Source organism: Palaemon carinicauda, chromosome 1, assembly GCF_036898095.1.
Source record: "Palaemon carinicauda isolate YSFRI2023 chromosome 1, ASM3689809v2, whole genome shotgun sequence".
In the NCBI taxonomy this organism is placed as follows: Eukaryota; Metazoa; Arthropoda; class Malacostraca; order Decapoda; family Palaemonidae; genus Palaemon; species Palaemon carinicauda.
Genome location: NC_090725.1, coordinates 136602996 through 136630495, shown reverse-complemented (window position 1 = coordinate 136630495; position 27500 = coordinate 136602996). Strand labels below are relative to the sequence as shown.

The 27500-nt window shown below is 40.1% G+C and overlaps 1 protein-coding gene across 25 annotated transcripts in view; it reads right to left on the bottom strand.

Moving 5' to 3' along the window:
- The window catches only part of RhoGAPp190 (Rho GTPase-activating protein 190), a 709768-nt gene that overhangs the window by 76117 nt on the left and 606151 nt on the right, over positions 1 to 27500 (bottom strand). For all 25 annotated transcript variants that reach the window (XM_068385117.1, XM_068385108.1, XM_068385124.1 and 22 more), the window contains one exon: positions 24821 to 24978. In XM_068385117.1, coding sequence (XP_068241218.1) covers positions 24821 to 24978 — 158 coding nt within the window. The remainder of the gene's footprint in view (positions 1 to 24820; positions 24979 to 27500) is intronic.

Genomic DNA, 27500 nt, shown 5'->3' with positions numbered 1-27500 from the left:
TACTAGAGACATGGTGTCCATTATCTCCTCTAGAGAATCCTCGTATGGGGCTACATATCGAGGTAGTTTCTTGATGACGCTCGTCACGAAGAGGTCGATCTGCAGCTCGGGGACTTGTTCCCATCTGGGAGAGAATAGGTCTGCGTCTGTGGACCCTTGTGACTCTATCGGCTTGAGCCTGAGTAGAGCATCCGCTGTCACATTGCGGATCAATTGTACGTGAACTGCTGATAGGTGCCATCCTTTTAGGTAGGGGATGGCTAACATCACCTAGACTATACAGGATGATCTCGAGCCTTGCCGTTTCAGACGTCTCATTATCTCTTCGATGTCCCAGATCTGCCTGAGGAGGCCTGATCTGCGTGGAGAGAGTTTCCCCAACCTCAACAGGACTAACATGGCCTTGGGTAGAAATGACCAAGCCGCTTGGACTTTCCTCTGATGGGAGTGAACAACCCCATTCTTCCGACTAGGCATCCATGCGGATGATCTTCGATAGTCGAGATAGTTGCAAGGGCATGGTCCTCAATAGGCTTTTGGCCTTTGACCATTGGTTGGGAAGCGATCAAGGAAAGACCAATATTGGTCATTTTAGATCTCTTCGAGCGTTTGATGCGTATCTTCTCCAGACTCCTGACGCATCTTTCATCTGTGCTCTTGGCACTGGGTCTGTCACTGCTGCGAACTGGAGAGAGTTCAGTACTCTTTCCTGTTAGCGTCTTGAAATCCTGACGGATTACAGAAGTCTCTTGACCGACCCTGCGATCTCCTTCTTCATTCCTAAGGGAAAGGAGAGACAGTGTGACCTCAGGTTCCAATGGTTTTCCGGCCATTGAAACCTTTGAGCTGGAGAGAGTCGAGACTTCTTGAAGTTGATTTTGCATCCCAGATGTTCCAGGAACTGGGTTACTTCATTGGATGCTTGCAGATCAGCCGCTTCAGGTGCAACCCGCACCAGCTTTTCGTCCAAGTACTTTGTTACCTGAATGGTTTCTGGGCATGGTTATTGCGTGACTGCGTCCACCAATTCTGTGAAGATACTTAGGACTGTGTTTAGTCCGACGATGCCTCTTAGGAAATACGCTATCCTCTGTAACTTGAATTTCAAGTCTATCAAGACTGTGAACGCCCCTTTTTGAAATGGGGTCTTTATGTTCAGAAGGAGTAACATCCTGAACTTCCTGTTTTATTTGAACTTGTTGAGTGGCAACAAGTCCAGAATGACTGAGTTTTCTTGAGTCCTTCTTGTAAACACCAAGCAGCCTTCCCTGGAATTCGATGGACTTTACTTTCCTTACCACCTGTACGCTTTAGAGCTCTAAGGTAGACTCTTCTAGAACGGGGTTGGAGTGTAGGAAGAGTTGAGGAAATGATGGTGGAGGCATGTCTATTTTCCATCCTAGTCCAATCTTGATTAGGACTTGGACCCAAGGATCGAAGGTCCAGCAATCCTGAAGGAACCTCCTTCCTACCAGAAGCGTCTCTGTGCTTCGACTGATCAGAAGGTTTACCTCCTCGACTGCCTGCCTGGGGCACCGCGGTCATAGAAACTGTGGGATGTTGTTGAACAGACCGTGGAAAAAGTTTAGACTTTTCCGTCTTCCTTTTAGGTTGGGGACCCACATCTGTGGAAGACTTCCTCTTTGAAGAGATGCCCCACTTCTGGAGAAGGCTCGTATTCTCTGTGGTGGCTTTCTCAATCATCTCTTTGACTACCTCGTTTGGAAAGAGGTCTCTACCCCAGATGTTGGAAGATATCAGCTTCCTGGGTTCATCTTTCACTGTTGCAGCAGCGAACACGAACTCCCTACAGGCTCTCCTAGCCTTCATAAAGACATAAGTCTTTTACTAAGGTGGCCATATGCATTTTGGTCAAGACCATGAGCATGTCTGGGGTACTTTGATGGGCTCAACACAACTCAATGCAGTTCTGTAGGGATAAGGAGGCTGCAAGTCTCTCCTTTGTCTCTTGTTCCTTGCACAAAAGAAACTCAGAAAGTTTAGGAAGATTCTCGCTAAACTGTCATCCAGCGACGTCCACGTCTAGTTTCCCTACTGAAAAGGTTAAGTGGACATCCTTCCAATCCTTCTCCTGCATGGGTAAGGCTAGTGACAGAGGCTTGCACTCCTCAAGTGCAAGACATGGTTTGCCTGCCTCCACTGCCTTGGCAACAAATCTAAATGCCTTCCACGTAAAGGCGAATGCTATTGAAGCAGGAGCAAGAAAGGTAGGGTATCTCTTACTTGGTGCGAACTTTTTCGACATCGAGTAACCCGCCTTTCTCAGGCTACTTGACAAGATAGCCTGTGCCTTATCATGGTCGAGAATCACGACTTCCTTCAGTTCCGTTTCTTTTTCTGATGTTGGTTCATGCTTCAGTTGAATGAAGCAATTAGGGAAAGCATTAAAGCTTGGCCAAAACTGGATTTCTTCAAAAGGAACAGCTCCCATCTTCTCCGAGATGTAGAGTTTGCTGTCTACAATCGGCATAAGCTCCGCGTACCTCCAGGGATTGATTTTGGAGCATGTTGGGAGGTCTTAGTCTCTGGGTCGCATGTATGACCTTTGGGGGTTGACAAGTGGAGCTTCACAGAGCTCTATCTTGAGTTTTGCTTCATCTGTTTCACCTTGCTTGCGAAAGTTTTCCATTAGACCTGTAAGATGGGCCAGTAACTGCTCCATTTTGTCTAATAGAGGGGTAGAAGGTGAAGATGTCGAGGTTAACGGCTCCAGAGCCGGCACAGATGGAGGCAATTCCGATGCGACATTGTCAACTTCTTCCCGGGGTGCCTTCCTGCCCTCCGTCCCGAAGGCTATCTGGACGCAGGGAGGTGCGAATCGTGCCTGGGGCACCACTATTTCCCTACTTGCTTTCGGGAATAGTAAGCTACGCATCCTATCGTTAGGTAGGTATGGTCCCGGAGAGATCTTCTGGAACCCTCTTACCCAATTGCGTAGTTTCTTACGAGCTGCATTCCTAGACTCCATTGACTTGGGGTTATCAAAACCTTCGGACACTAATGTCCGACAGATATTGCAAACTTGGGGGTCCGAATATTGCAAGGATTCGGAAATAATATTGCAGGGGGCATGAAACCTGCATGCATTATGACCGTAAAAGTACTTACTCTTAATATTGCAGAAGACTGCAACACATTTCATCTGGGGTTCCTCCTGTAAAGAAAGGAAAGCAGAATGAGTATACAATTGATTATCTCACCTGATAAGAAATATGTAATAGTCATCTTTTAATTATTATAGCTTAGGATAGTTAGCTAGAAGGGATAGTGGGAGACACATACCTGTGTATCCCTTGCAAGCAATTGCTGTTACCTCCCCTCAGTATCATATATAGTCTCCTTTATCAAGGCAACTCAAACGAAAGGGTTCCAACCCCTAGGGGTAGAAAAAGGGTACATTGCCACTGCCCTTTCTAATTATATAATACTGAGGGGTAAGGATAACCGATTTCTAATCAAAGTATTGAAGGAATTCTATTATTTCAATATAGGTTCGGTCTCAGCGTTTGCCTGCACAAGGGTACCCAAGATATGTTAGAAATTAACTACTGTATAATCATACTATAGTTTTCTGTTTGCAGTATATAATATATTGCAAAATACCGTCTACTGTATAATTATATATTGTAGTTCAGCCAGTGTGCTGCCCGTATGGCTAGCATCTAGTGGCACGGTCCAGCCGGCATATAAAAAGACACATATTTGTGTATCGTACCCAGCCCATTTGCTGTGGCCTTCCCTTCCAATATTAAAATCATAGAGTTTTCTGATCAGGGAAGCTCAAAGAGAAGGGTTCTAACCTTTAAGGATAGAAAGTGTTCTACCACCGGCCCTTTAATTTATTTAATATTGTAAGGTAAAACGTAAACTGATTTCTAATCAGAATATTGAAGAAGTTCTATTCTTTCAATATAAGACTGGTCTCAGCAAACACATGGCCAAGGATACCCAAGATATGTTGGAAAATAACTACTAGTATAATATCCCTTTTACCCCCAGGCTATTTGGAAATTTCCAACCCTTAACTGCCAGGGGTTATTTTTTTTCAAGCACATTTTGCAGTATATATTTTTTAAATTGCTCTAACAGCCTTAATTTTTGTCATAGAGAGGTCAGGTTGGTCTCATTCTCTTGGAAAATCCTGAAGTTTCTCAAAAAATTATTGAAAATATGCAAACAAAAATTTAAATAGCAGTTTTTTGCAAGGACGTACCGGTACGTCCCTGGGGGTAAAGGGATGTGTTTTGTGAAACGTACCAGTACGTCCTTTGGGGGTAGAAGGGTTATATACAATAGTTTTCTACCTGTAATATATACAATACTACAAATATACTAACTACTGTATAAACATATACTGTAATCCAGGCGGCATATAGCCGGCATAGCTAGTCCCTGCCGGCACAGCCCGGCCAGCACGCTAGCTGAGAGAGAGAGAGAAAGCATGGAGTGAAGGACTGCCTTATAACTGTATATGTATACACTAAATAAGGATGTAAATATATAATTTACTGCCTTTCCCCAGAAAGGAGGTTCAAATGGAAGGTGAGAATGCATCATTCAGGCTTCCATCCAACCACCAGTACCATCGCCGGCAAAGTCCGGCCGGCACCTGGCCAGCAGGGTAGCTCCCGGCAGCACTGGTACAGTCGGCATGCCGCCGGCTGAGTCAGTATCTGCCGGCGCCGGCCGGGTTAGTACCCCAGCAACAGTACTTGTGGCCGGCAGTCCAAGGGAGGACTGAAAAACCTTGATGACTTTAGAAACTTCCCTCCAACAGCCATCATGGCTGCCGGCAGCCGCCATAGCCTCCGGCAGCCGTCATGGTCGCCGGCAGTCAGACAACAGCTGTTAAGTAGGAGTCCGGCCGGCCCTGCCACCCACTGGCAATCAGTGAGATTGCAGGACGATGGCCCAAAGAGTTGCAATGTCAAGGCCATCACTAAAGGACAGAGGGGGGAGGGAAAAGGGTTCTGTACGAGGTGTGGAAGGAGCCGGCAAGGTTGCCGGTCCTACCACACCCCTAAGAAACTCTGTTACAATATTGGCGCCATCCTAGGCGGCATGAGAATATCTATTCTCCAGCCTAGGGTCTGCCAATACAGTTAAGGGGACGGCGGCAGTGCCACCTCCTCTCAACAAGGGAGAAACAGAGTTCCAGTGCCGACGCCATCCTAGGCGGTAGAAGAATGTCTATTCTTCAGCCTAGGGTCTGAAAGCACAGGACTAGTCTTCTAGACCGCAGGGAGAAGGTGGCGGCATCATACAACCACTTCAAGTGTGGCCTAGGGAGGGCTAGCCTCCTATGCCGGCAGCCTAGCCGGCAGCCTAGCCGGCAGGGGAATGACAATTCACCCTGCCGGCCGGCTGCCAGCACAAGACTATATACTCTGAGGTTCTGACCGAATCCCAAAACCTGTTATCTGCGGCTAAGGGAAGGGGCAGAAAACCCTAGGCTAGTCATGCCTGAATGAAAACTCAAGGCACGACCCACTAGGGTTGTAGCCTAAAGCTACACTCAGAGGGAAGGAGGGATTACCCTTAAATCTCCACTGGAGACGAGTATCGGTTATATAATTCTATGAGATATCTATCTCCGCCTGAATTGATAAAACGATACACGAGGGTAAACGTCTAAAAGTATACTACATCGCCTAGGTTAGGTTACCTAGGCAAGACGAGATCTCGGTTACTTAAATCACCGAATCTCTAACGTATACGATTGACAGAGAAAAGAAAAGATTATGCATACTATAAATATCTTTACAAGTATAAATTGCCTAAATAGCTTTCATAATTAATTCAATAATGCTATTTCAACCGGGAATGTCGTTCTACTAACTAAATAACACATGCCTAACGAACGACAGCGCCCATGGCGCCTCCGGTAACAGGCCTAGCTCCTAAGCACAATAAATTACTCTAATTTCACTGTGAAATAGGAGCTAAGATATACACGTTGTAAAGAATCAATGCTCAACTTTCTAGAGGCGAAAGAACCAAGAGATTGCATAATAATCCTCGCAGAATCGATCGAAGAAGTTAGATTAACAAGGAACACCACCGTGCGAATTCGCTACAAAATTAGGAATGTCCACCATCTTGGATATGGCCCCAAATTGATACTCTATAGTAGTATGAGAAATAGGGTAACCTTGATAACGGCTCCCCTTCCAAAATTGCCACTCTTCCCCCTCGAAGCGAAAACGGTATTCGGGGTGAAGATCGCTATGTGTCATATCAAGATATACGTCCCCTGATTTATGCGATATCCTTAAGAGAATGTCAAGGATATTCGCACCAGGAGTTAGAATTCTGGAGACCTAAAGGTAAATTCTCTGGAAATATCACTGTAGTTCATATATCCCTAGGAAGCTACTATTAGGAACCTTCCATCAGGACGACATGGCTTGAGCCCAAAATTCCCTTACATATTTCCCTTAGGTCCAAAATATCCAAACTATACTTTATAAATTCATTCTCAACTTGCTGTAACTTCCCAATCTGATTTATGGTTCCAACATTCCAATTATCAATTTTCCTCAGTATTTATAAAATGGGAGATTCTTAGAACCCCTATAATGCCGGGACTGGGGGTCATTTTGTCATTTTTTTTTTTATTTCTATAGACTGACTAAATCCATAGAAGATTCATTAGTTGGATTCATCAAAGGATAGCCAGTTCCTTGTGATGTGCAGTGCCTATCTAACTAAGGCAAGCAACCCCTGCCGGCCCATACTAATTCCAGAAAGATCATCTGCCAGGCATCGGGAATAGTAGCCGAAAAAAATCTTGTCTATCGCCTTAAACCAAATCTGTCACCCTCCTTCCTGTGACTTCATTGAGATTTGAGGGAGAGGGGGTATTTCCTCCAGACGCAAAGTTCTCAGGCAAACATGGATTTCTAAGACATACTACCCAGCACAGTACACTAAGATATACCAGCTAGCACATGAAAGTTGTACTGACCAAATTTCATTTTAAGACATGTTGTACAGCAGTGTGTAGAATATAGAAATCCACTTTTAATGGCATTTGTGGACTATGAAAAAACCTTTGATAGTTTGCACAGGCCTGTTTTGTGGAGAGTTCTCTGTTATTATAGAGTTCCTCTTAAATATGTTCATTTGATTAAGTCCGTTCATGAGCATAGCAAGTGCAAATCCATGTTAGTGGAATCCTATCAAAAGAATTTCCAATGAAAAGTGGAATACTCCAGGGGAATGTGTTGTCACCTATCTTGTTTATCCTCCTTTTGTAATGCATAGAACTGTTGGGGATGGTGGAGAAGGATTGGATTGGATTGATTATAGGATATTAGCTGACCTAAAGTATGCTGATGATGCTGTCCTTATTAGCAGAACACAACAGGATTTTTGATGCTTGCTCACTAGAATGCATGAAATATCACATGAGGTTAGGCTCAAGATAAATAGAAGAAAAACTGAGATGATGAGAACAGAATATGCAATGGAAGATGAAATATCATCGGAAGGAGAACAGATTAATGTGGTAAAATAATTAAAATATTCAAGAACTATGATCTTTAATAAAAGGCTTTTAGAATTGGAGTTTATTGAAAGATTGGAAAAAGCAAATGAGATAGTGGTTAGATTAAGTAAGGGATTTTGACGAAGGAAAAATCTATTTCTGGGGAGAGACCTGTGACGCCCGGCGAAAATGGCCACAAGGTCCTCCTCCTCCACCAGTGACCTTCTCCCAGAAATCCACTCCCATCCTGAAAGAGTACACCACAGGGTTACTCAAGAAGAAGCAATCAAACGGGATCGATCACTGAAGTTCCAAAGCCACCTGTTCACAATTCCGAAGAAAGGCTTGTCGGCATTGAGAGTGGACCTGGACTTGTCAAGCTAAACTCTTACATTCTCTGCGACAAGTTCCGGATGTTGACTATCTCTCAGGTACGGACCTTACTTCCCCGTAGGACCGTCACCACCTCTGTCGATCTTACCGACGACTATTATCTTGCGCCTATAGCTCGAAACTTCTCTTCTTATCTGGGTTTCCGCCTAAGCAGGAAAGCCTTTGTGTTCAAGACATGCCCTTTGGCCTCAACATTGATCCCAGGATATTCACGAAACTGGGAGAGAGAGTGTTAGAACAACTCAGGAACCAAGAGATACAGATCATTGCTTATCTGGCCGGTTGGCTCATTTGGGCCCGGCCGGTCATAGAAGGCAACAGAGTTACGAAGGAATTACTTCAATTTCTCGACAACCTGTGATTTCGGGTCAATCTCCAAAAAATCTCGCCTGCAACCATCAGTCCGCTTAGAATGGTTAGCCATTCAGTGGGACCTTTCGAAGCACACGTTGTCTCTCCCTTCCAAAAGGTAAGAGGAATAGTTTCCAAGATAAAAAAAAAAAAAAAAAAAAAGAAAAAAAAAAAAAAAAAAAAAAAAAAATTTCTCAAACACAAACAGGTGTCCGAAGAGCCTTAGAAAGTATCCTCGGACCTTTCCAATTCACTTCAGTAACAGATCTCCTAATAAAAGCCAAACTCAAAGACATCAATCGAGTTTGGAGAAAGAGAGCTACAGTACCTATAAGAGACATCGTCTCGAAGATCCCCTCTGTCTTGAAAATGAGACTACGCCCATGGTCCGAACCGAAGGACCTCTCCAAATCGGTTCCTCTACAATTCCCACCTCCACAAGTGACATTCCATACAGCCACGTCTCTAAGTGGATGGGGGGGATTACTCCAAACATCAGATGTTTCAGGTTCTTGGTCACTCTCCATGAAACAGTCCCATATCATTGTTCTCAAAGCCATGGCAGTGTTCTTGACCCTGAAGAGAGACTCTCCTCCGAGGTCGACCCACATCAGAGTAGTGTCAGACAGCACAGACGCAGTACACTACGTCAACAGGGGAGGATCCAAGTCACCCAACCTGAATCAGATCCTGGTCACTATCTTCGCCTGGGCAACAGAAGAGAACTGGTTCCTGTCAGCACCTCACCTAGCGGGAGGCCAGAATGTGAGAGCGGACTCACTATCCAGGACGGATCCACTGGAGTCAGAATGGTCTCTAGACATAATTTCATTCCGGTGGATACTCAGGCTCGTTCCAGGCCTCCAGGTAGATCTATTCGCAACTCAGATGAATCACTAACTTCCTTGTTATGTGACCCCAACCCTGGACCCTCGGGCTTATGCCATGGACGCATTACCCCGGGATTGGAACCATTAGAAGAAGATTTCCCTATCTCCCCCAGGGAATCTTCTAAAAACTTTTACACAAACTACGCTCCTTCCGGGGCGCAGTGGCTTTAGTACCACCTCACTGGCCAAGAACAGTTGGTTTCCTCTCCTCCTCGAGTTGAAACTCAGTCCCATCCGGATCCCGTTCCTCAAACTGACCCGAGTATCCAAACTCACTGTGTCAGATTACTCAAGGATAGCCAAAACTCTAACTTTGTGGACTACAGGAAGTTGGCAACTCGTAGAGATGCGAACATTGAACCGGAAACGATCTCTTCATCGAATGGGACAAAAGGGACTCGACAATTCGCCAATATGATTCGGCCGTTAACAACTAGTAGGTCCCCTAATAGTGCAGACCATACTCGTATGTCCCCGCATTTAGCCATCTCTTTCTTGAGGCTCCTATTTGTCAAAGGCCTAACAGTTAGCACTTTAACCACCATCAAGTCAGCTTTGAAGAAGATCTTCCTTGTTGGGTTCAACATTAACCTAGCTGATTCCTATTTCTCATCAACACCAGAAACATGTGCTAGGCTTCGACCTTCGGTTCGGCCACAAAAGGACTCTTGGTCTCTGAATGGTGTTCTCAAACTTGCGATGGACACGGACAATGAATCCTGCTCTTATATCCCTCTTCTTAGGAAGACTTTATTTCTAACGGCTATGACCTCAGGTGATGGAACATCAGAACTAGCAGCTCTCTCACGAAACCCGGAAAACATAGATTTCCTCCCTTCAGCCGAAGTACTCCTTTTCCAGACAAAGCTTCCCTAGCTAAAAAATGAGGATCCGCAAAATAGGTGCTCCCCTCGGAAGATTATTCTTCATCCCCAGGTTTTTTCTCCGTGTACAGTCACACTCTCAAGCCCCTTTTTAGCTAGAACTGCAACCCGCTCGTCTGGCCCCTTGGTTATCAGGGAACAAGGAGGTACTATTTCCATTCACGGTATCAGGCAACAAATCCTCTACTTCATTAAACATACTAATCCGGAATCATTTCCCCAGGCTCATGATATACGGACAGTAGATGCCTCCAACAATGACTTCCAGAACAGGGACTTTGATGATTTTAAAAAATATACGAGTTGGAAATCCCCTATAGTTGTCAAACGCCAATATCTAAAGATCTTACAGGCCCTTAAATACCCAACGATGGCAGAGGGGAGCCTTATCTCTCCCCATTAATCTCCTCTTCTTCCTTTCTTCCATCTCTTCTCTTCTCCCTCCTACCCGCCACTCACACCACGTCGCCGCTCTCCTTGGTAGTTCGTTAGCCCTATGATATTTGCCATGTTTAATTCCTATGGTTTAACTGTTATTGTAGTTACCGTTCCTTTAATGTTTAGATATACTTAGACATGTAAGGTTTGATGCCTTTTGCGATTCGACACTCAGTTGGTTCCTTGTCGTCATTATTATTTAACCTTACGTTCCCTATGTCATTTGGCTGGTTGGTAATTGGACGATTACTTTATTATATCATAGTATTGTCGTACATGGTGATTGTATTCTCCTCATTATGTTATTAATTTATTGGGCTTGGAAGGTTTTCTCTGGTACTTTTTCGCCGGCCGTCACAGGTCGACCCAGAAAAGGGATTTTGACGAAGGAAAAATCTATTTCTGGGGAGAGACCTGTGACGCCCGGCGAAACCCTTCCCGATTATTTTTGTACGGACCCACCCTTTCCTTGCCAAGCCATATGTTCTTGCAGAAGGATGACCTGGTGAGCACGAGTGGTAGGTGTCGGTAGGGAAACCCAACTGTATTCTCTAGGGCCTGTCACGGCCCTCCCCCTTTGATGAAGGGATTATCTAAATGGAAGACAGCCTGTGAATAGTGTTTTACAAACGCCCTTGTTAGATATACGACACCAACAAGGTGCTCGCGCGAGGGTTGTAACCTCTGCATTCCATGCTTTTAATTTTCTCTGGTATATTTGGAAGATTTATATCAGAAAAAGTACAAAGAAGGACTTTTTAGTGGCTAGATTAAGTAAAATTTGGAAATCAAGGGGCCTGAAATTACATATAAAAATCAGGATATATATTAGTTTAGTGAGATCAGTCTTAGTCTTACTGTATGGACACGAGTCGTGGTAGGACAACGAAACAATATCAAACAGATTTTATAGTTTTGAGAACAAAGCCCTCAGAAGAATATTGGGAGTTAAATGGCCGGATAGGAATCGGAGTGAAACTATAAGAGAGATTACTCAAGTGCCATATGTAGATAACATCATGGTGAAGGGTAGATGAAGATGGTTTAGGCATGCTCTTCGCATTCCAAAAGAGAGATTAGTTCACCAACTTTTAACTGTGCTTCACAAGGCACTAGAAGAGTTGGAAGACCCAGGCCTACAGCGTTGAGGACTATGAAACGTGAAGTATGAGATGATGAATGGCAGAATATTGATTTAGAAGCTCAAAATAGAGACAACTGGCAAAATCTAACCGAGGTCCTTTGCGCCAATAGGCGTACAAGATGATGATTCGTCCCAAATAATATCTGTTTTCCAATATAGGAATTTTCCCATTGCTTCCCTGGTACAATTATGATCCAATCCTGAAAAATTGGCCTCACAATCTCCCATTACCAGTGATTTCTGTGCTTGACCTTGAATATTGCTAAAAATCCCCGGCAACTGATACGAGCTGATTGTCCTAGAGCACTTTCATGATAGTTGTGCTCCATCATTCCTGTGAACTGTTTGAGAAGAGAGATGTCTGGAACTATCACTTATAGAGACACTCCCTGGGGTTACTGATGGATCATCTTGCCAATTCAGCATTTGAAGTTGATTATTCATTACAGGTACTCCTTGCTTAATGATGGCTTTCATTCCAGCAAACTCATTGTTAAGCAAATTTATCCCATTTTTGTACTTTCATTTGCAATTGAAGCTGCATTTTAACAATCAAGTATTACCAACTTCTTTTTTCTCCTTTACTTTTGATTGTGATCAACTGATCTCTTGCTGCTGTTCTCGAGAATATGCGTACATATGAATAGTAAAGAGCATCGTTTATATAATTTCTCAACCTACTCAAAACAGCTTTATAATGACTCTTACATTAGCACCAATATGTTATAAGCTATCATAGTTTTCATTTAGTTCATTGATAGGTATTATTATCAATTATCACTTGGGCATATGAATACGTTTCTCTCTCTCTGTAACAGAAAAAATGTTTCTTTAAAGTCTCGATTAAATACTGTAGTAAACAAACAATAAATCTATACTTCATTAAGTTGGGCTTAAAACATGACATTCAATTTCATTAGCAGATCTCTAGTTTTAGCCAACATCATAACGTACAGTGGATGCCATACCTTACATTTTTTTCACGTTACGGTGTGGAATACGATGTTTTTTTCGTCCCCTTGTTACGGCATTTTCCCCACCTTACGGCATCGAATTCCAAAATTCAAACTTGGCGGTCGGTACGTGTACGATTGTGCGAGTCACTCGCCTCACACCACGCTCATATGTCACTGCATATGTCACTAAGAAGCTGGTCTGCTATTGGTCGGCGTCACAGCGTCACAAAGATGCCGATACGCTATTGGCCGAAATCCCTCCCACAATGCCTGAGAGAGATTCTGCCTCTCTCTCTCTCTCTCTCTCTTTGTTAATCGCGCACTCAGTTCAGAATCTCATGTGTGTTTCGTTAAGCCTTGATCTCGTGTGAGTGCTTGCAATATCGTATTTTTTGTGCATTTTAGTGCTTGATTTCAACTTTAATTTGTTAGCCATGGGTCCAAAGATTGCTAGTGATGTTAAAGGGAGAAGTAAGAAGATGATTACTATGGAAACGAAGCTGGAGATAATAAAGAAATACGAAGAAGGCATGCGCATCATTACCCTCGCTAGTACATACGGCCATAACCAGTCAACAATTGGTACAATCATCAAGAACAAGGAAGCCTTTAAAGCAAGTAAGTCTTCTAAAGGCATGACTGTCCTTGCCAGTGGAAGGACCTCAATCAACGACAAGATGGAAAGACTCCTTCTACCATGGATTAAAGAGAAGGAAATCGCTGGTGATACACTCACGCAATCGGTAATTTTGCACAAGGCGAGCGCCATCTTCGCCGATCTCCTGGAAGCCCAGAGAGACGGCGGAGACGAAGGAACTTCACAGCAAGCCCCCCAAGAGTTCAAGGATTCTCATGGGTGGTTTGATCGCTTTAGGATGAGGACTGGAATTCACTCAGTCATCAGGCATGGAGAGGCGGCCAGTTCTGACAAAAAAGGAGCAGAAGAATTCCTCAAGAAGTTTGAGAAATTAATTTCCAAAGAAGGCTACATTCCTCAGCAAATGTTTAACTGTGATGAAACTGGCCTTTTCTGGAAGAAAATGCCCCGTCGTACATATATCACAGCAGAAGAAAAGAAACTTCCTGGCCATAAACCGATGAAGGGCAGACTTACACTCACATTTTTTGCAAATGCCAGTGGGGACTTAAAAATTAAGCCCCTACTGGTGTACCACTCAGAGAATCCTCGTGCCTTCAAGGCACAAAATATCATGAAGGATAGGCTCTCGGTATTTTGGAGGTCTAATGCCAAGGCCTGGGTCACGAGGACCATATTTATTGAGTGGGTAAACGTCTGCTTCGGTCCTGCTGTCAAGAAATTTTTAGAAGAGAACAATCTTCCTCTAAAATGTCTCCTGGTACTGGACAATGCCCCTGCTCACCCTCCTGGCCTTGAGGCCAACATACATCCTGACTTCTCCTTCGTCAAGGTTCTCAAGAATCCTTTGGCAATTCTATATTGGTTATTTTGTGACAAGCTGTTTTGGAAAGTGGAGATTGAGTGAGATCTAGAGGGGACTAGAAAGAGGTACACAGGTGAGGAGGTGCAGGCTGTCAGTAGGTAAGGTCAGAGTGTTTATGTCTGTTACTGCCACGTTTGTCCAGTGTTTATTTATGTTTGCCCCGTTGTGTGCTTGGGCTGTGATCATCTCCATCTGTGGTGCCTCATTGATGATTGTGTGTAGTAGCAATAGTGGTGCTATCAGATTTGAGTCATCGTGCAAGCTGCGAATGTGAAGATCTTGAGCCTGTTCCACTTTACTGGACATAATTAAAGTGAGTTATCAGTGCATTTCATATCAAACAACAAGCTATCTAGGCTTTTAAATTATGGTTGAAAAGGCAAAACATAGCACAAGTGACATGATGAAGTCCTACAATGGAACAGTAGACATAGTGGCCTGGCTAAGGTAAGTAGAGTTGTTAGCCATATTAATGGAGATTAAGGACCTAGCTAGCTTCATTCCTCTGTTCCTAGAAGGGGATGCATTGGAGCTGTACTCAAGAGATGAGTGAGAAGGTCCAGGAAGATGATGAGAAGGTAAAGCTGAGGTTGAAAGAGGCATTCGAACAAGGCATGTTTGATGCCTTTGAGAAATTAGAGGTTGTAATGGACAGGTGAACAAGTTGATGTCCTTGCAAATGAAATAAGGAGGTTAGTTGGGTGGGCTAGTTTTAAGGGTGAGGGTCTGAAGCAAGCGGTGAAGTTGGCCTTCATAACTCGTTTCCCAGACTGTGTTGCAATGAGTTGCAGCAGATCAAAGATGTTGAGTCAGTAAGAATGAAGGAGCTATTGTCCAGACCCAAGGTATTGACATTAGGAAGAGGTAAGGAGGTAGCAGCTATTGCAAGTGGAAGACCTATGGTGGACAATCAACCTTTTTGTCCCAAGGGGGGTCCATAACTTTCCCATATGGTCTTACAGATGTAATAGATACTACATAGCTAGAGATTGTAAAATGCCCAGGCAGATTGTCAATTGTTACTGGTGTAAAAGGCCAGGTCATATTTCTTATCGGCGTGATCAAGAAAACAAGCAAAGGGGGTATTGTGCTGCAAGCTTTCCCTGCAACACAGTAAAAGCGCTTCCAAGTATTTTGCCCGTTGTGAGAATTGGGGTGAAGGGGAAAATAGTGAGAGTCTTAGTCAACTCTGGTTGCTCGACCAAAGTGTTGAGTGGTCAGCTTGGTGGAAGTCTTAAGGTATCTGGTGAAGAGTTGGTTAACGTTGACGGAAAATTTGTTAAATGTAAGGGAACTGAAGAAGTGGAGTTGACTATAGGTGAGCTCAAGAGTAAAAGCGAGAGCTTTTATTCTTGACATTGTTATTGATGGGATTGAGGCAGTACTGATAGAGATGGATGTCATCAGGCTGTTTGGAGAAGTGACCTTCTTGAATGGGTGACTAATGCTGAGGTGATATCTAGGTGATGAGAGAAGACATTGTGCAGTGGGAGTAGATGAGAAAGTCAGAAATGAGGGATAAAATGTGATTGATAGGCCAGTGGGTGATGGTAGTGTGGAAATAAGCACAAGTGGGAATAAAAGTGAGTACTTGGAGTCCAGAATCCGGCAATCAGTCAGGAGGGTGCTTCTCGAAAAACAGCTGATTGAGAACAGAGCAAGGTGTGAAATTGGAAACAAGGATTTTTCTGCTACATTTGATGGGATGAAGTGGACAGCTGGGTGGTTTCTGAAGGGGGAAGTTCCAATATTGAGGAATGAGGTGGGATAACACTATACAAGGGGAGAAAGAGGATTTTAATGATGAAGTCCAGAGATAGGTCGATGAAGGAATTCTGGTGCCTTGGGAGGTGGAAGAGGGTGGCGGAGTGTTGCCGTTGCTGGCAATCGTCCAACGTAACAGGAATAAGGTCAGACTGGTACTGGACTACTGTGAGCTGAACAAATACATAAAAGTGCCACACAGGGAATGATTTTGTTGACATATGCAGTAAAATCTTGGGATAGTGGAGACAGAAAGATGGATATTTGGCAGTCGTGGATCTTAAGTCTGCATATTTAAGATTCATGTAGCCGAAAAGTTGTGGAAGTACCAGCTAGTGAGATACAAGGGGCAAACTTAATGCCTGACTAGGTTAGGTTTTGGGCTATGTTCAGCACCTCAGATTCTGACAGTCATCCTAAGGACAGTGTTGAGGATGGACAAAGCCATAGAGGAAGCCACAGACTCTTATAGAAATGATATTGTCATGAATGAATCTTTAGTAACAACTAAAGCAGTGGCTTGGTCAACAAACCTCCTATTTCAATAGTAGGAGGAACTTTCCTGGATCTGAAAGTGAAAAGAGATGGGAGGGGTGCTCTAGCTTTCCATCGAGATAATGCAATTACAGAAGAGAAAGAAACAATAAGTAGGAAGGAACTTTTCTTGGTGTGTGGAAGGCTGGTAGGTCATTACCCTGTGGCAGGTTGGCTACAGACCACATGTAGCTATGTGAAACGGCGAGCAGAAGGTGAGAGTTTGGATGATAGAGGTAGGAAGAGAGACTGTAGCAATGATTCACGACATTACGGATAGAGTAAAGAAAGAAGGTCCAGTAAAAGGAAGGTGGTATGCACCAAAGACAAAGAAAGGTGGGTATGGTTGGATGCCAGCAGCATTGCAACAGGGTAATTTGAGAGATTGGAGATGTAGTGGAAGACAGAGAATGGCTGTGTGAAAAAGATGACTACAAAGACATCAATGTTGCCGAGCTAGAGGCACTACTTAAAGGGATCAATTTGGCACTGTAATGAAATTTGCGAGAAATTGGAGTAAAGGCTGATTCTGTGGTAGTGACTGGGTGGATCAGCTCTATTTTGACTTCTGAAACCACAGTTCGGATTAAGGGAGCAGCAGAGGTCGTGGTGAAGTGCTGCCTTCGTATTTTGAAGGAACTGATAGAAGAAGTTAGGAAGCAAGTGAAGCTGGACTTGTGCTTTTGGAAAAGAATAAAACGGACATTTTGACAGAGTTAAGAAAGAGGGAATTGAACTCCCAGAAAGAAGGAAAAGAGAAGAGGAGTTTGAAGCGCATTGTATTGGGTACGTTAGAGTGGAAGAGCTTCAATGGTTGCACCATATTGGTGTAAATAGGAGTTAGTTTGTAGCAAGGAAATAGAGGTAAGGTTTGGAGGGTGGTGCGAAGTTGTGGTCGGTGTCGGTTTATTGAACATGCACCGGTAAGACATGATCCTGGGGAGCTGAGGGTGGAGTCAGACTGGAAAAAAATTAGCCATTGATGTGACACACTATAGAGGAGGCATATGCTTCAAGACAGTGGACTGTGGCCCTGGGCAGTTTGCTATCTGGAGGGAATTGAATGCAGAAAATGCAAGTGAAATAGCAAGAGAGTTAAATGAAGTTTTTTTAGAAAGGGGCCCAATCAGCAAGGTGCTAATGGATAATGGCACATTGTTCCACTCACAAGTTGTAAAGGATATGTTCGACAGGTGGAAAATAAGTCACTTCTTTAGAGCAGCATATTGTTCAGCTGTAAATAGTATAGTGGAGAGACACCATTGAACTATCAAGTCAATGGCAGAGAGGACAAAGACTCTGCCAGAGGAAGCAGTATTTTGGTACAACTGCTCTCTTCAGTTTGGACAGAATGAAGAGTCATTGCCACAGAAAGTGTGCTCAGCTATGAGTGGCAGCAATCCAAAGCAGTACCTGTAGTAAAGAAGGAGACTTGTATAACATTGAAGATAGGAGATGAGGTGTGGGTTAAGTACAGTGATGCAAGAGGCACTTCTAAGGGGAAAGAATAATGATTCTGTTAACAGGATGCCAGTTGATAGTGAGGAGAGTGAAAGTGAACCAGAAGATGAAAAGAACCAAATGGACCTGAAAGTAGATGTACTTGAGCACCAATGGTCTACAAGGAACAGATGCCCTCCAGTTTGGATGAATGATTATGTGTAGGGGAACGCTTAAGATGAAAGATCTTGAGATCAAGGGGGGGAGGGGGTGTAAATGGTTTATGATTAATATTATGGGGAATAATTCCAAGCTTCAGTATGTTATTATTAGTATTGTGTAGCAGTTATTTGTGTCTAAGTGTCATTTAAGTAAATTTCAAGTGTAAAGCAAAGCACCGGGAACACAGCAAAAGTTGTGAGGTTGGCAACGGTGCTATTGTGGGTGGTGAACGATGGAATTGTTATTGCTGGGCTCAAGAATCCTATGAATATTGGTTCTATATTGGCTAGCTAATCACAAGCTGTTTTGGTGAGTGGAGATCGAGATCTAGAGGGGATTAGAAAGGGATAGACAGGTGAGGGAGGTGCAGGGTGTCAGTAGATAAGGTCAAAGTGTTTATGTCTGTTTCTGCCATGTTCGTCTGGTGTCTATTTATGTTCCTCACGTTGTGTGCTTGGGCTGTGACTATCTCCTGCTGTGGTATCTCATTGTGAAGTAGCACTAGCGGTGTAATTAGTATTGTCTCTTAGTGCAAGCTGAGAGAGTTAAGATCTTCAGCCTGTTCCACTTTACTGGAGATAATTAAGGTGAATTACCAGTATATTTCATATCAAACTACACTAATGTAAACTGAAAATCATAAAAACAAAGATTATTCCAGGCATGAGCCATATCAAAAACTGAATAAAATGTCAGAAAATACTAGCGAGTAATCTGGGAACTACTGCTACTACTTTACCTACATTCAAGTCAAAGAAAATAGTTACCTACATTCAAGTCAAAGAAAATAGTAAAATAATGTTTACAACACTAATTTATTTGCAAATGACTAAGTGAATAAATATGAATATTGTATATATCTGGATAAAACGACATTTAGATTGGACAATGTAAAAATGAAGAAAATTTTCTATTTATTTAATTTCTGTAGTATAATCAGACTATTAATCATGATACCCTCTGTGTAGGCCTATAAGTTAGGTTTTGGGTATGTAAAGATGTCATTATAATCTTACTTAATGTATGTTTAGAAATTAAACATAAAACCAATTCTATATTCTATATTCCCCACATACAGAGCTCAAAGGGGAAACCATTTTGTTTGTTTATGTTTTACCACCAATCTCAATGAATGAAAAAACAAAGGAATGCATTTAAATATCCAATTGATAACTAATAATACTTATAATCTTTAGTAAACTATACTAACCTCTGTTATTAATTACAAGATAGTTTGAATAAGTTTGGAAATTATATTAAGAATACATCTAATTTATTTGTGCGCATATCCTTGATAGCGGTAGCTTGAACCAGCTGGCAATATTTACATGTTCTCAGCTGGACTCTAATTTATGCAGTTTCAAAACTTATTCAAAGCATCTTACAATAAATATTGCACAAATGTCAGATTGCTATAGTTTACTCAAAGCTGTTAGTGTTAATAGTTATAAATTGGCTGTGTAAATACATTCGTTCGTTCGTTGTGTTTCCCTTTCTGGTGTCATATGTAGGCAAAATATGATAAGGAAACAGCTTCATTTTGTTTACTATGAACTTCTAATACTACAGCAAGTAAAACAACATCTGTAATAACATATAAATAATTAAGAATACTACTTGTTATTCATATGTGGGCATATCCTCAAGAATGATTTCTTGAAATCAGCTGATGGCAAGATCAGCTGTGTTTACATGTTCTGAGATAGGCTTGCATAGAAAAAAGTCGATCCAATTCATATAGGATTATTCCTTGAATAGGCTATCTATATTGAAGATTTAATGAATAGGATAAAATTATTTCATTACTTAGAATCTCAGAACTATTTACTTCTTATGGTGACCTTTGCCAAATGAATGATACTCTAGCTACAGTATATGAATTTCGTCCAGTATATCCAAAGTCTTTAGTAAAAGTGTTCGTTGCTGCGAGGTTCTACTATATTTCTATGCTTTCTGGTGAATTATCAATTTTTATTAATTTTTTATTATAATCTTTACTAAAATTGCCATTACAAAATCTTTAATAATGAATGTACATGTGCATGTCTGGATATGTGGAATGCATCAAATGAATTTCCTTTATTTCTTTTGGGAAAAATAGTTTTAGGATACAAACATATTAGGATGCAAAATCGCTTACAAAACAAATTAAACTTGTAACCCAAGGTACTACTGTACATGTAAAGTTAAAGTTAATTATTCTTGTGGAAATGTTTATATACTTAATATGCTGAAATATCTTAACAGAATCTATTCTGTTAAGGTATTATGAAAATTCTAGTAATTTCTCAGAATAATTTTGTTCTAAAAGAGCCATTACAAAGAGAATTTAAAGTATATTCCTCACTTAATTAACAAAACAACATCATTCTATACTCCATTACATCATAAAATCTATATTGAAAATTTTTCTTTGTTTACACCACCAACAATGGGTTCAAGAGAATGAGCTATTACACAACAAGGATAGGCAACTTATTATTATATATATCCTGTTTTTACAGGATACTGAAACTGAATGAGAAACTTTTCCTTGCACTTGAGCTATCAATTTATCAACTCTGTCTATAAATTTAAGGAAAACTGTGGAGAATAAGTTGTCTTAGAGGACCATCAAGAGACAACATAAAAAAGTACTCAAACTTATCCAAGTAACTCATTTGGATACCTTCCAGATTTTTTTTATGACTAAATATCTCATAATATAAGAGTCAAGCTGATCACATACACATTTTCAACATGGGCTAGTAAATACTCTTCAAGTTGAAAACAGGATATCCCATTAGTTTACTTCTAACTTCTAAGTATAGGCAAGGGACTCATTCCAGCAGTAGAGGTACTAGCACCTACATTAATGCTGCTAGGGAAAACTTGAGATGTGCTAGTTGCCAAGCCCAAACTAAACCGGAAGAAATGCCATTGGAAACAATTCAACCATCATTTTTTCTCTAAAAAGTATATTTTCTGTTGTACAAGAACGAAACAATATTTCACTCCATTAATATACTATTGTAAGTATAAAGAGGTAGGTCATGAGGGCCTACTTCAGTACGAGGAAGGTTATTAGGATCCAGGCTACCAGCTGTCTTCTCTCTGGGAATCCAGTGATACACAGAAGGTGAGGGGTGTGCAATAAAAGAACCAAAATTATCTTGATACTGCGATGCTCTAGTACAGTAATACCTAGCCCTAAATTGTTGATGGATTCCAAGATACCCAAAATAAGTAGCTTTTTTACATATATCAGGTATTTGCCCAATAAAGTGACATATGTTCCATACATATATGTACTGAACAGGAAAAAGTACTTAAAACACTTTATTATTTTATAAAAATCAGGTACCAACATTAAGGGGGGCCAGCCAGAATGCCAATATATGGGGGTATTGTTAGGAACACAAAATCCTGAAAAAAATTCACTGGGCTTTGTATGGCAATGGAGTATGTGTATACAAAATATTTTGTCAACATTCCTCTTACTTTCATAGTTACATGGTATTTAGTAAAAGTAACTCAATAAACCATAAACATTGTTCACTACAAGAAAATGCAGTATTTCTTCTGTTATCTTAAATTTTTATACTTATTACATTTTAATGTAAAATAAATTGCGAACAATGGCATCTGTATAACTTCCACGAGTCTCAGACTAGGTTCTCGCCCTTCAGTCTACCACAAACCTCAGAGAGAGTAGATGCCTGAGTTTGAACTCTGACATTCACTCATTTTTATGTTTGTTTTTCTCGTTTTCGGAAAAAATTTCATCATTTCAAAGAGGAAAAGACAATTTCAACATCTTGCTAACATAAGGAAGAAGAAAATTCGCTCTATTAATAGTTCAGAAAAAAAAGAGAGAGAGAGAGAGAGAGAGAGAGAGAGAGAGAGAGAGAGAGAGAGAGAGAGAGAGAGAGAGAGAGAGAGAGGGGGGGGACTGCCTTGCCTCACAGGAGCCAAAAGCAGCAAGATATTGAGGAAAAGAATCTTCATTTATGATTAAATTATAATAAATAACTTTATCTACTTTTATTAATACCCAAAAAAGAACATAAAATTCATAATAATCACGATTTATTAATATTGTCTTTGTAAAAATACAAAGAAAAACTTTGAAAGCCCGTATCTCAGAACTATACTTGACCTTCAAACTGAAGTCTTTCCTGATTTTTAAGGTTTACTTTTTACCCATAATGAAAAAATTCCTATCTGGCAAAAAAAAAAAAAAGGAAAAACAAAAAAACTTCATACTACTGAAGGTTTCTATCAGGTCTATATAAGGTAGTAATCCCAGATCTTAGTAATAATTATCAAAGGATGAGATAGAATTTGAAGAACACTAATTTTCAGGATAAACCGGCCCGGCGTTGCAAAACCGAAGGTCTATCTATATACCAAGGCATTTCCCCCAATTTTGGAGGGTAGCCGACATCAAACAAATGAAAAAAATTGGACCTTTCCTCTCTTCGCTCCTCCTAGCCTGATGAGGGACTCAACCGAGTTTGGTTGGTACTGCTAGGGTGCCACAGCCAACGCTCCCCCGTTATCCAACACAGATGAAGCTGAATCCCCTACTGCTGCTACCTCCGCAGTCATCCAAGCCAACCGAAAGGAGCAGCAGGGCCTACCAGAACTGCGTCACAATAGCTCGCCATTCATTCCTATTTCTAGTACGCTCTCTTGCCTCTCTCACATCTATCCTCCTATCACTCAAACCTTGACCTTCCTCTTGTACTTCTCCCATCAACTCTTGCATTCATCACCTTTAGCAGACAGCCATTTTCCATTCTCTCAACATGGCCAAACCACCTCAACACATTCATATCCACTCTAGCTGCTAAATCATTTCTGACACCCGTTCTCACCCACACTACTTCGTTCCTAACACTGTCTACTCGAGATACACCAGCCATACTCCTCAGACACTTCATCTCAAACATATTCAATTTCTGTCTCTCCGTCACTTTCATTCCCCACAACTCCGATCCGTACATCACAGTTAGTACAATCACTTTCTCATACAGAACTCTCTTTACATTCATACCTAACCCTCTATTCTTTACCACTCCCTTCACTGTCCCAAACACTTTGCATCCTTCATTCACTCTCTGACGTACATCTGCTTCCACTCCACCATTTGCTGTAACAACAGACCCCAAGTACTTAAACTAATCTACTCCCTCAAGTAACTCTCCATTCAACATGACATTAAATCTCGCACCACCTTCCCTTCTCGTACAGAGGCAAAAATCCTATGCAGTTTGGAGATGTCTTAAGTCACATTATTAAGTGGTATGAATGTTGAAATCCTATCATTAAAAATTGGCATTAGCCAGCCAGCCCCCTAATTAGCTTCCAAATAAAGTAGAGTACTGTGCAGTACAACACTTCATAGTTACTGTATTTAGTTGAAACTGATGTAAGGTCAGGTAAAATGGCGTAAAGTGGATTTTATTTTTGTACTTAATGAATAAGGATGAGCGATATATAGATCAAACTGCAGTAAGTAGAACCAACTTAAAAAGGGGTATTACAGTAGAAGTGATTGATTTCAACAGTGCCAAGCATCATCGGAACCCTTACTGTATAGTGCATTAAAACAACTAGGAAAAACTTGAGAGTCAGCTTGGGGTTTGAAACAGGGTTGATTAGGTGAGAATCACTGCTTTTGCCTGAAAGCTCACCGGACTTCTTAGATTCATGTAAAGCTGTTACCACACTAGGCTTTTTTCCGCCAGCAGCAAGCCGTTGCTGCCAAAAATGGGAAAAGCAGGAGCTTACTGCTCGAGATATTGGCTTCCTAACTGGACGGGAAGCAGCAAGCACAAACCGCGAGCTGATGCAAATAGGACAAGCTCGTGCTTGGCAATCTTGGGTTCAAGCCTCAAGAGATAATAAAAATTTGCTTTGTTCGTCTTGTGGTAGTCGTAGAATTCTTCAATTCAAGCAATATTCTGAGAATACATGTTACTGCAACAGTCAGAAAATTTTGGGGCGCCATAAGGATGTCAGCTGATCGGTTTTGTTTAGACTTTTTCCTATTTTCTCCTTGAGCCGCGAGATCGTAGTGCAACGCTAAAACATGATCGGTTTTGTTTAAACTTTTTCCTATTTGCTCCTTGAACCGTGAGATCGTAGTGCAATGCTAAAACACTTTTGCTCGCGACCATTGGCTAGAGGTTGGTGAAAACCTCGAGCAAGACATGACCAAGTGAAAGAAGTGAAAAACTTATGATCCTAATCTTCTCTGGATTTTCTCCTGAACTTAACATTAATTTCCTATTACACTCCAAGCTACCATGTGAAAATTCCTCTTCCTAAGAAAAACAGAACAATCATATTCTTTACAATGATTATCTAAATTACAATATTCTGTCACAAGACACAAGGAAAATGAGGATTGTGATCTACCAGTGTTAACTCTTTTGAACAATGCTCACAGAATTTAGTAACACCTCCCTATTACCACTAATAACCTAAAACACAAAATCCATCCAATCTGTAGGCAGTACACATTGATACATTATCACTGAAGCTGACGAGAATATTGTAAAGACAAAAGGGCTGGTGTGTACTTAAGCCAAGGTTATTGTCATTAACCATCAGGTTATCTCAATGCTGTACTAGAGGCTTAAGCCTATTGAAAGGTAAGAAAACGGGGAATTTTTTCCTTTAGGGTATGCATTGATTTAAATTCATGGTTCAAGGAGAGAAGCAATATGAACACCAGGGGAATTTCATAAAAATAATGAAGTCATCTAATCATAAAACTAAGAGCAGATCTTGAAAAAATTACTCAAAACACTTTACGAATACAACATTGCTAATCATACAAACCTTTCTCCGAGCCGTTTTATCTGTGTCTTTGCGGGTAGGTGCACCAGGTATAAGTATTGGTGATTGCTGGTCACGAGGTGATGATACTTCAAGACTTGAGTCATCCTCAGGTATTACTCGATACAAGTGGTCACCTTCATGTTTGCTGCCTGGGGCAACTGTGCAGAGGGAAGCTTAATCATTAGTGCCTACTCACAATACAGTACTTGAGCATTAGTAAATCCATTATTATTCAGACTCAATTGTCTGGCATCACACAATCTTTAGTATCAGAAAGCTACAATCATCAAAACTAGTCAAAATTCACTACTTAATAGAATTCCAAATAAAAATACCACTACACAGAATACTAAATAATTTCAACGCTAAAATTACTAAAATAAATGGAAAATACATATGTAATGCATTCAAATTATTAATGTATAAATGCATGCCAAATAAAATACACATCTACCTTCAATGTTTTAATATTTATCTGTATATAAGATATTGCACAGTACAGCAACAAGACCCACATAAAATTATAACTATAAAAAATAGTTTACAATACTTATTTATGCATATCATTAGGAAGCCTACAGAGATAAAATGGAGTTGAGGAAATTATATAAATTAGAATACTTGATTAATAAATTTGCAGCTACCTGCAATGCATAAATAATGAACTTTGCTCATTTATCATCATTTCACTGAAACACTTATCAGCCATTAAAAGCATAACGATTTCAACTGTGCCATGCAACTAAATTATTTTTTTAAATTATAGAGCTTTTACATTACCGCAAACTACCAAATTTATCATTAAATGGTTTTTGTTGAACGTTCAAAAAAAATTACGAAAAATTATAAAATATGGAAAAAACTATTGTTTCTGGGAACTTATGCTACTAAAGAGATCATAGTACAGAATTCGACTTGAAGAAACTCTCTATAATTAAAAATAATAATGATTAATTATTAATAAAGAAAAAAACGATGAGTCTAAACCTCAAACCAATGCTGTACTTCTAACCCTGTATGGTAAGTTTCTGTAAACTAATATCACATACAATTTGTAACCCCAACTCTCATTAGTTGGTTTACATCTTATCAGACAGGATTATCTTCAAATATTTTCATAAAGATGTTAAGTACAGTATTTCTTGAGCATTACATGAAAAAAATTCTTTAGTTTGCTAGAACTGTGAAGAGCTGTTTACTGTTAATCTGTGCAATCTTTAAAAAAATCATAGTTTCTATACTGTCATAAACTTGAGGGTTATGTATAATAAATCGTACACTTCCTGTTGTGAGTGTATTTTACTAATTGTGCAAATCACAAGTATAACAACAAAATATTACAAAACACTTGCAATTCTGTAACATCATAACAGGAGAACATTAGTGTAAATGCAATTAATTTACTTTGGCCTTGCCAAACTTAATATTTGTAAAAAGAAAAAAAAAAAAAATTGTATTCTGATATAATAGGGTACATTAGAAACTACATATGTATGTTGTAATATATATATATATATATATATATATATATATATATATATATATATATATATATATATATATATATATATATATATATATATACACACACACACACACAGGAGGTCCTTAGGTTACAACGTCTCGAGTTACAACGATTTGCCGTTATGAATGGGGTCCCATAAAATATTTTAAAAAATCCTCGTAACTGTTGAACTAATGTACTTGTTGATGCAGAGAGCAACTAATGCCATGGAGTAGTGCATTACATGTCACTTTAGCATTAGTTTGCTATCTTCGTTTATGATAAGAATTTGGGATTTAATTTCTGCTCTTTTTTTGGACATTTCTGTGCTTTTTATTGCTGTGAATCATGTCTACAAAGCATAAGGGAGACTTCTGATGTAAGTATTCTGGCCAACCACAAGAACAAAGATAAGAAATTAGTATAGATACAGTATTACTTATTGTCTGCAAGTACTGCATAAGTGTAGGTACACTACTGTATAGGGTACAGTAATTTATAAATTGTAAGGGATTGTTTTCTCTCTTTTTAAAAGTATATTATACATATACAGTATGTTATGCATATAAAACCTGACTTACGGCAAAAATTGACTTACACCACGGTGTAGGACGGATCCCCGTCGTAACCTAAGGACCATCTGTATACTGTAAATATATAATGGAAAATACAATTAACCTAATGTATATATATATATATATATATAAATATATATATATATATATATATAAATATATATATATATATATATATATAAATATATATATATATATATATATATATATATATATATATATGTATATATAAATAGGGAAAACCATTTACTGTATGTTTAATGTGTAATACATACATATATATATATATATATATATATATATATATATATATATATATATATATATATATATATATATATATATACATATATATATATATAACTACTGTATATATATATATATATATATATATATATATATATATATATATGTATATATATATATATATATATATATATGCATAAAAACACACATGTAAGAGCATCATGGTTCTTAGATGCTACCACTGTGTCAACAGATTAGACATCTCTGGGTATAATTCTTGGCCCTAATCTTTTTTAAAGTGTTCTCCTCCCTTGACTTTTAAGCAGGCTCTAATCTTATATATGCAACCACATTT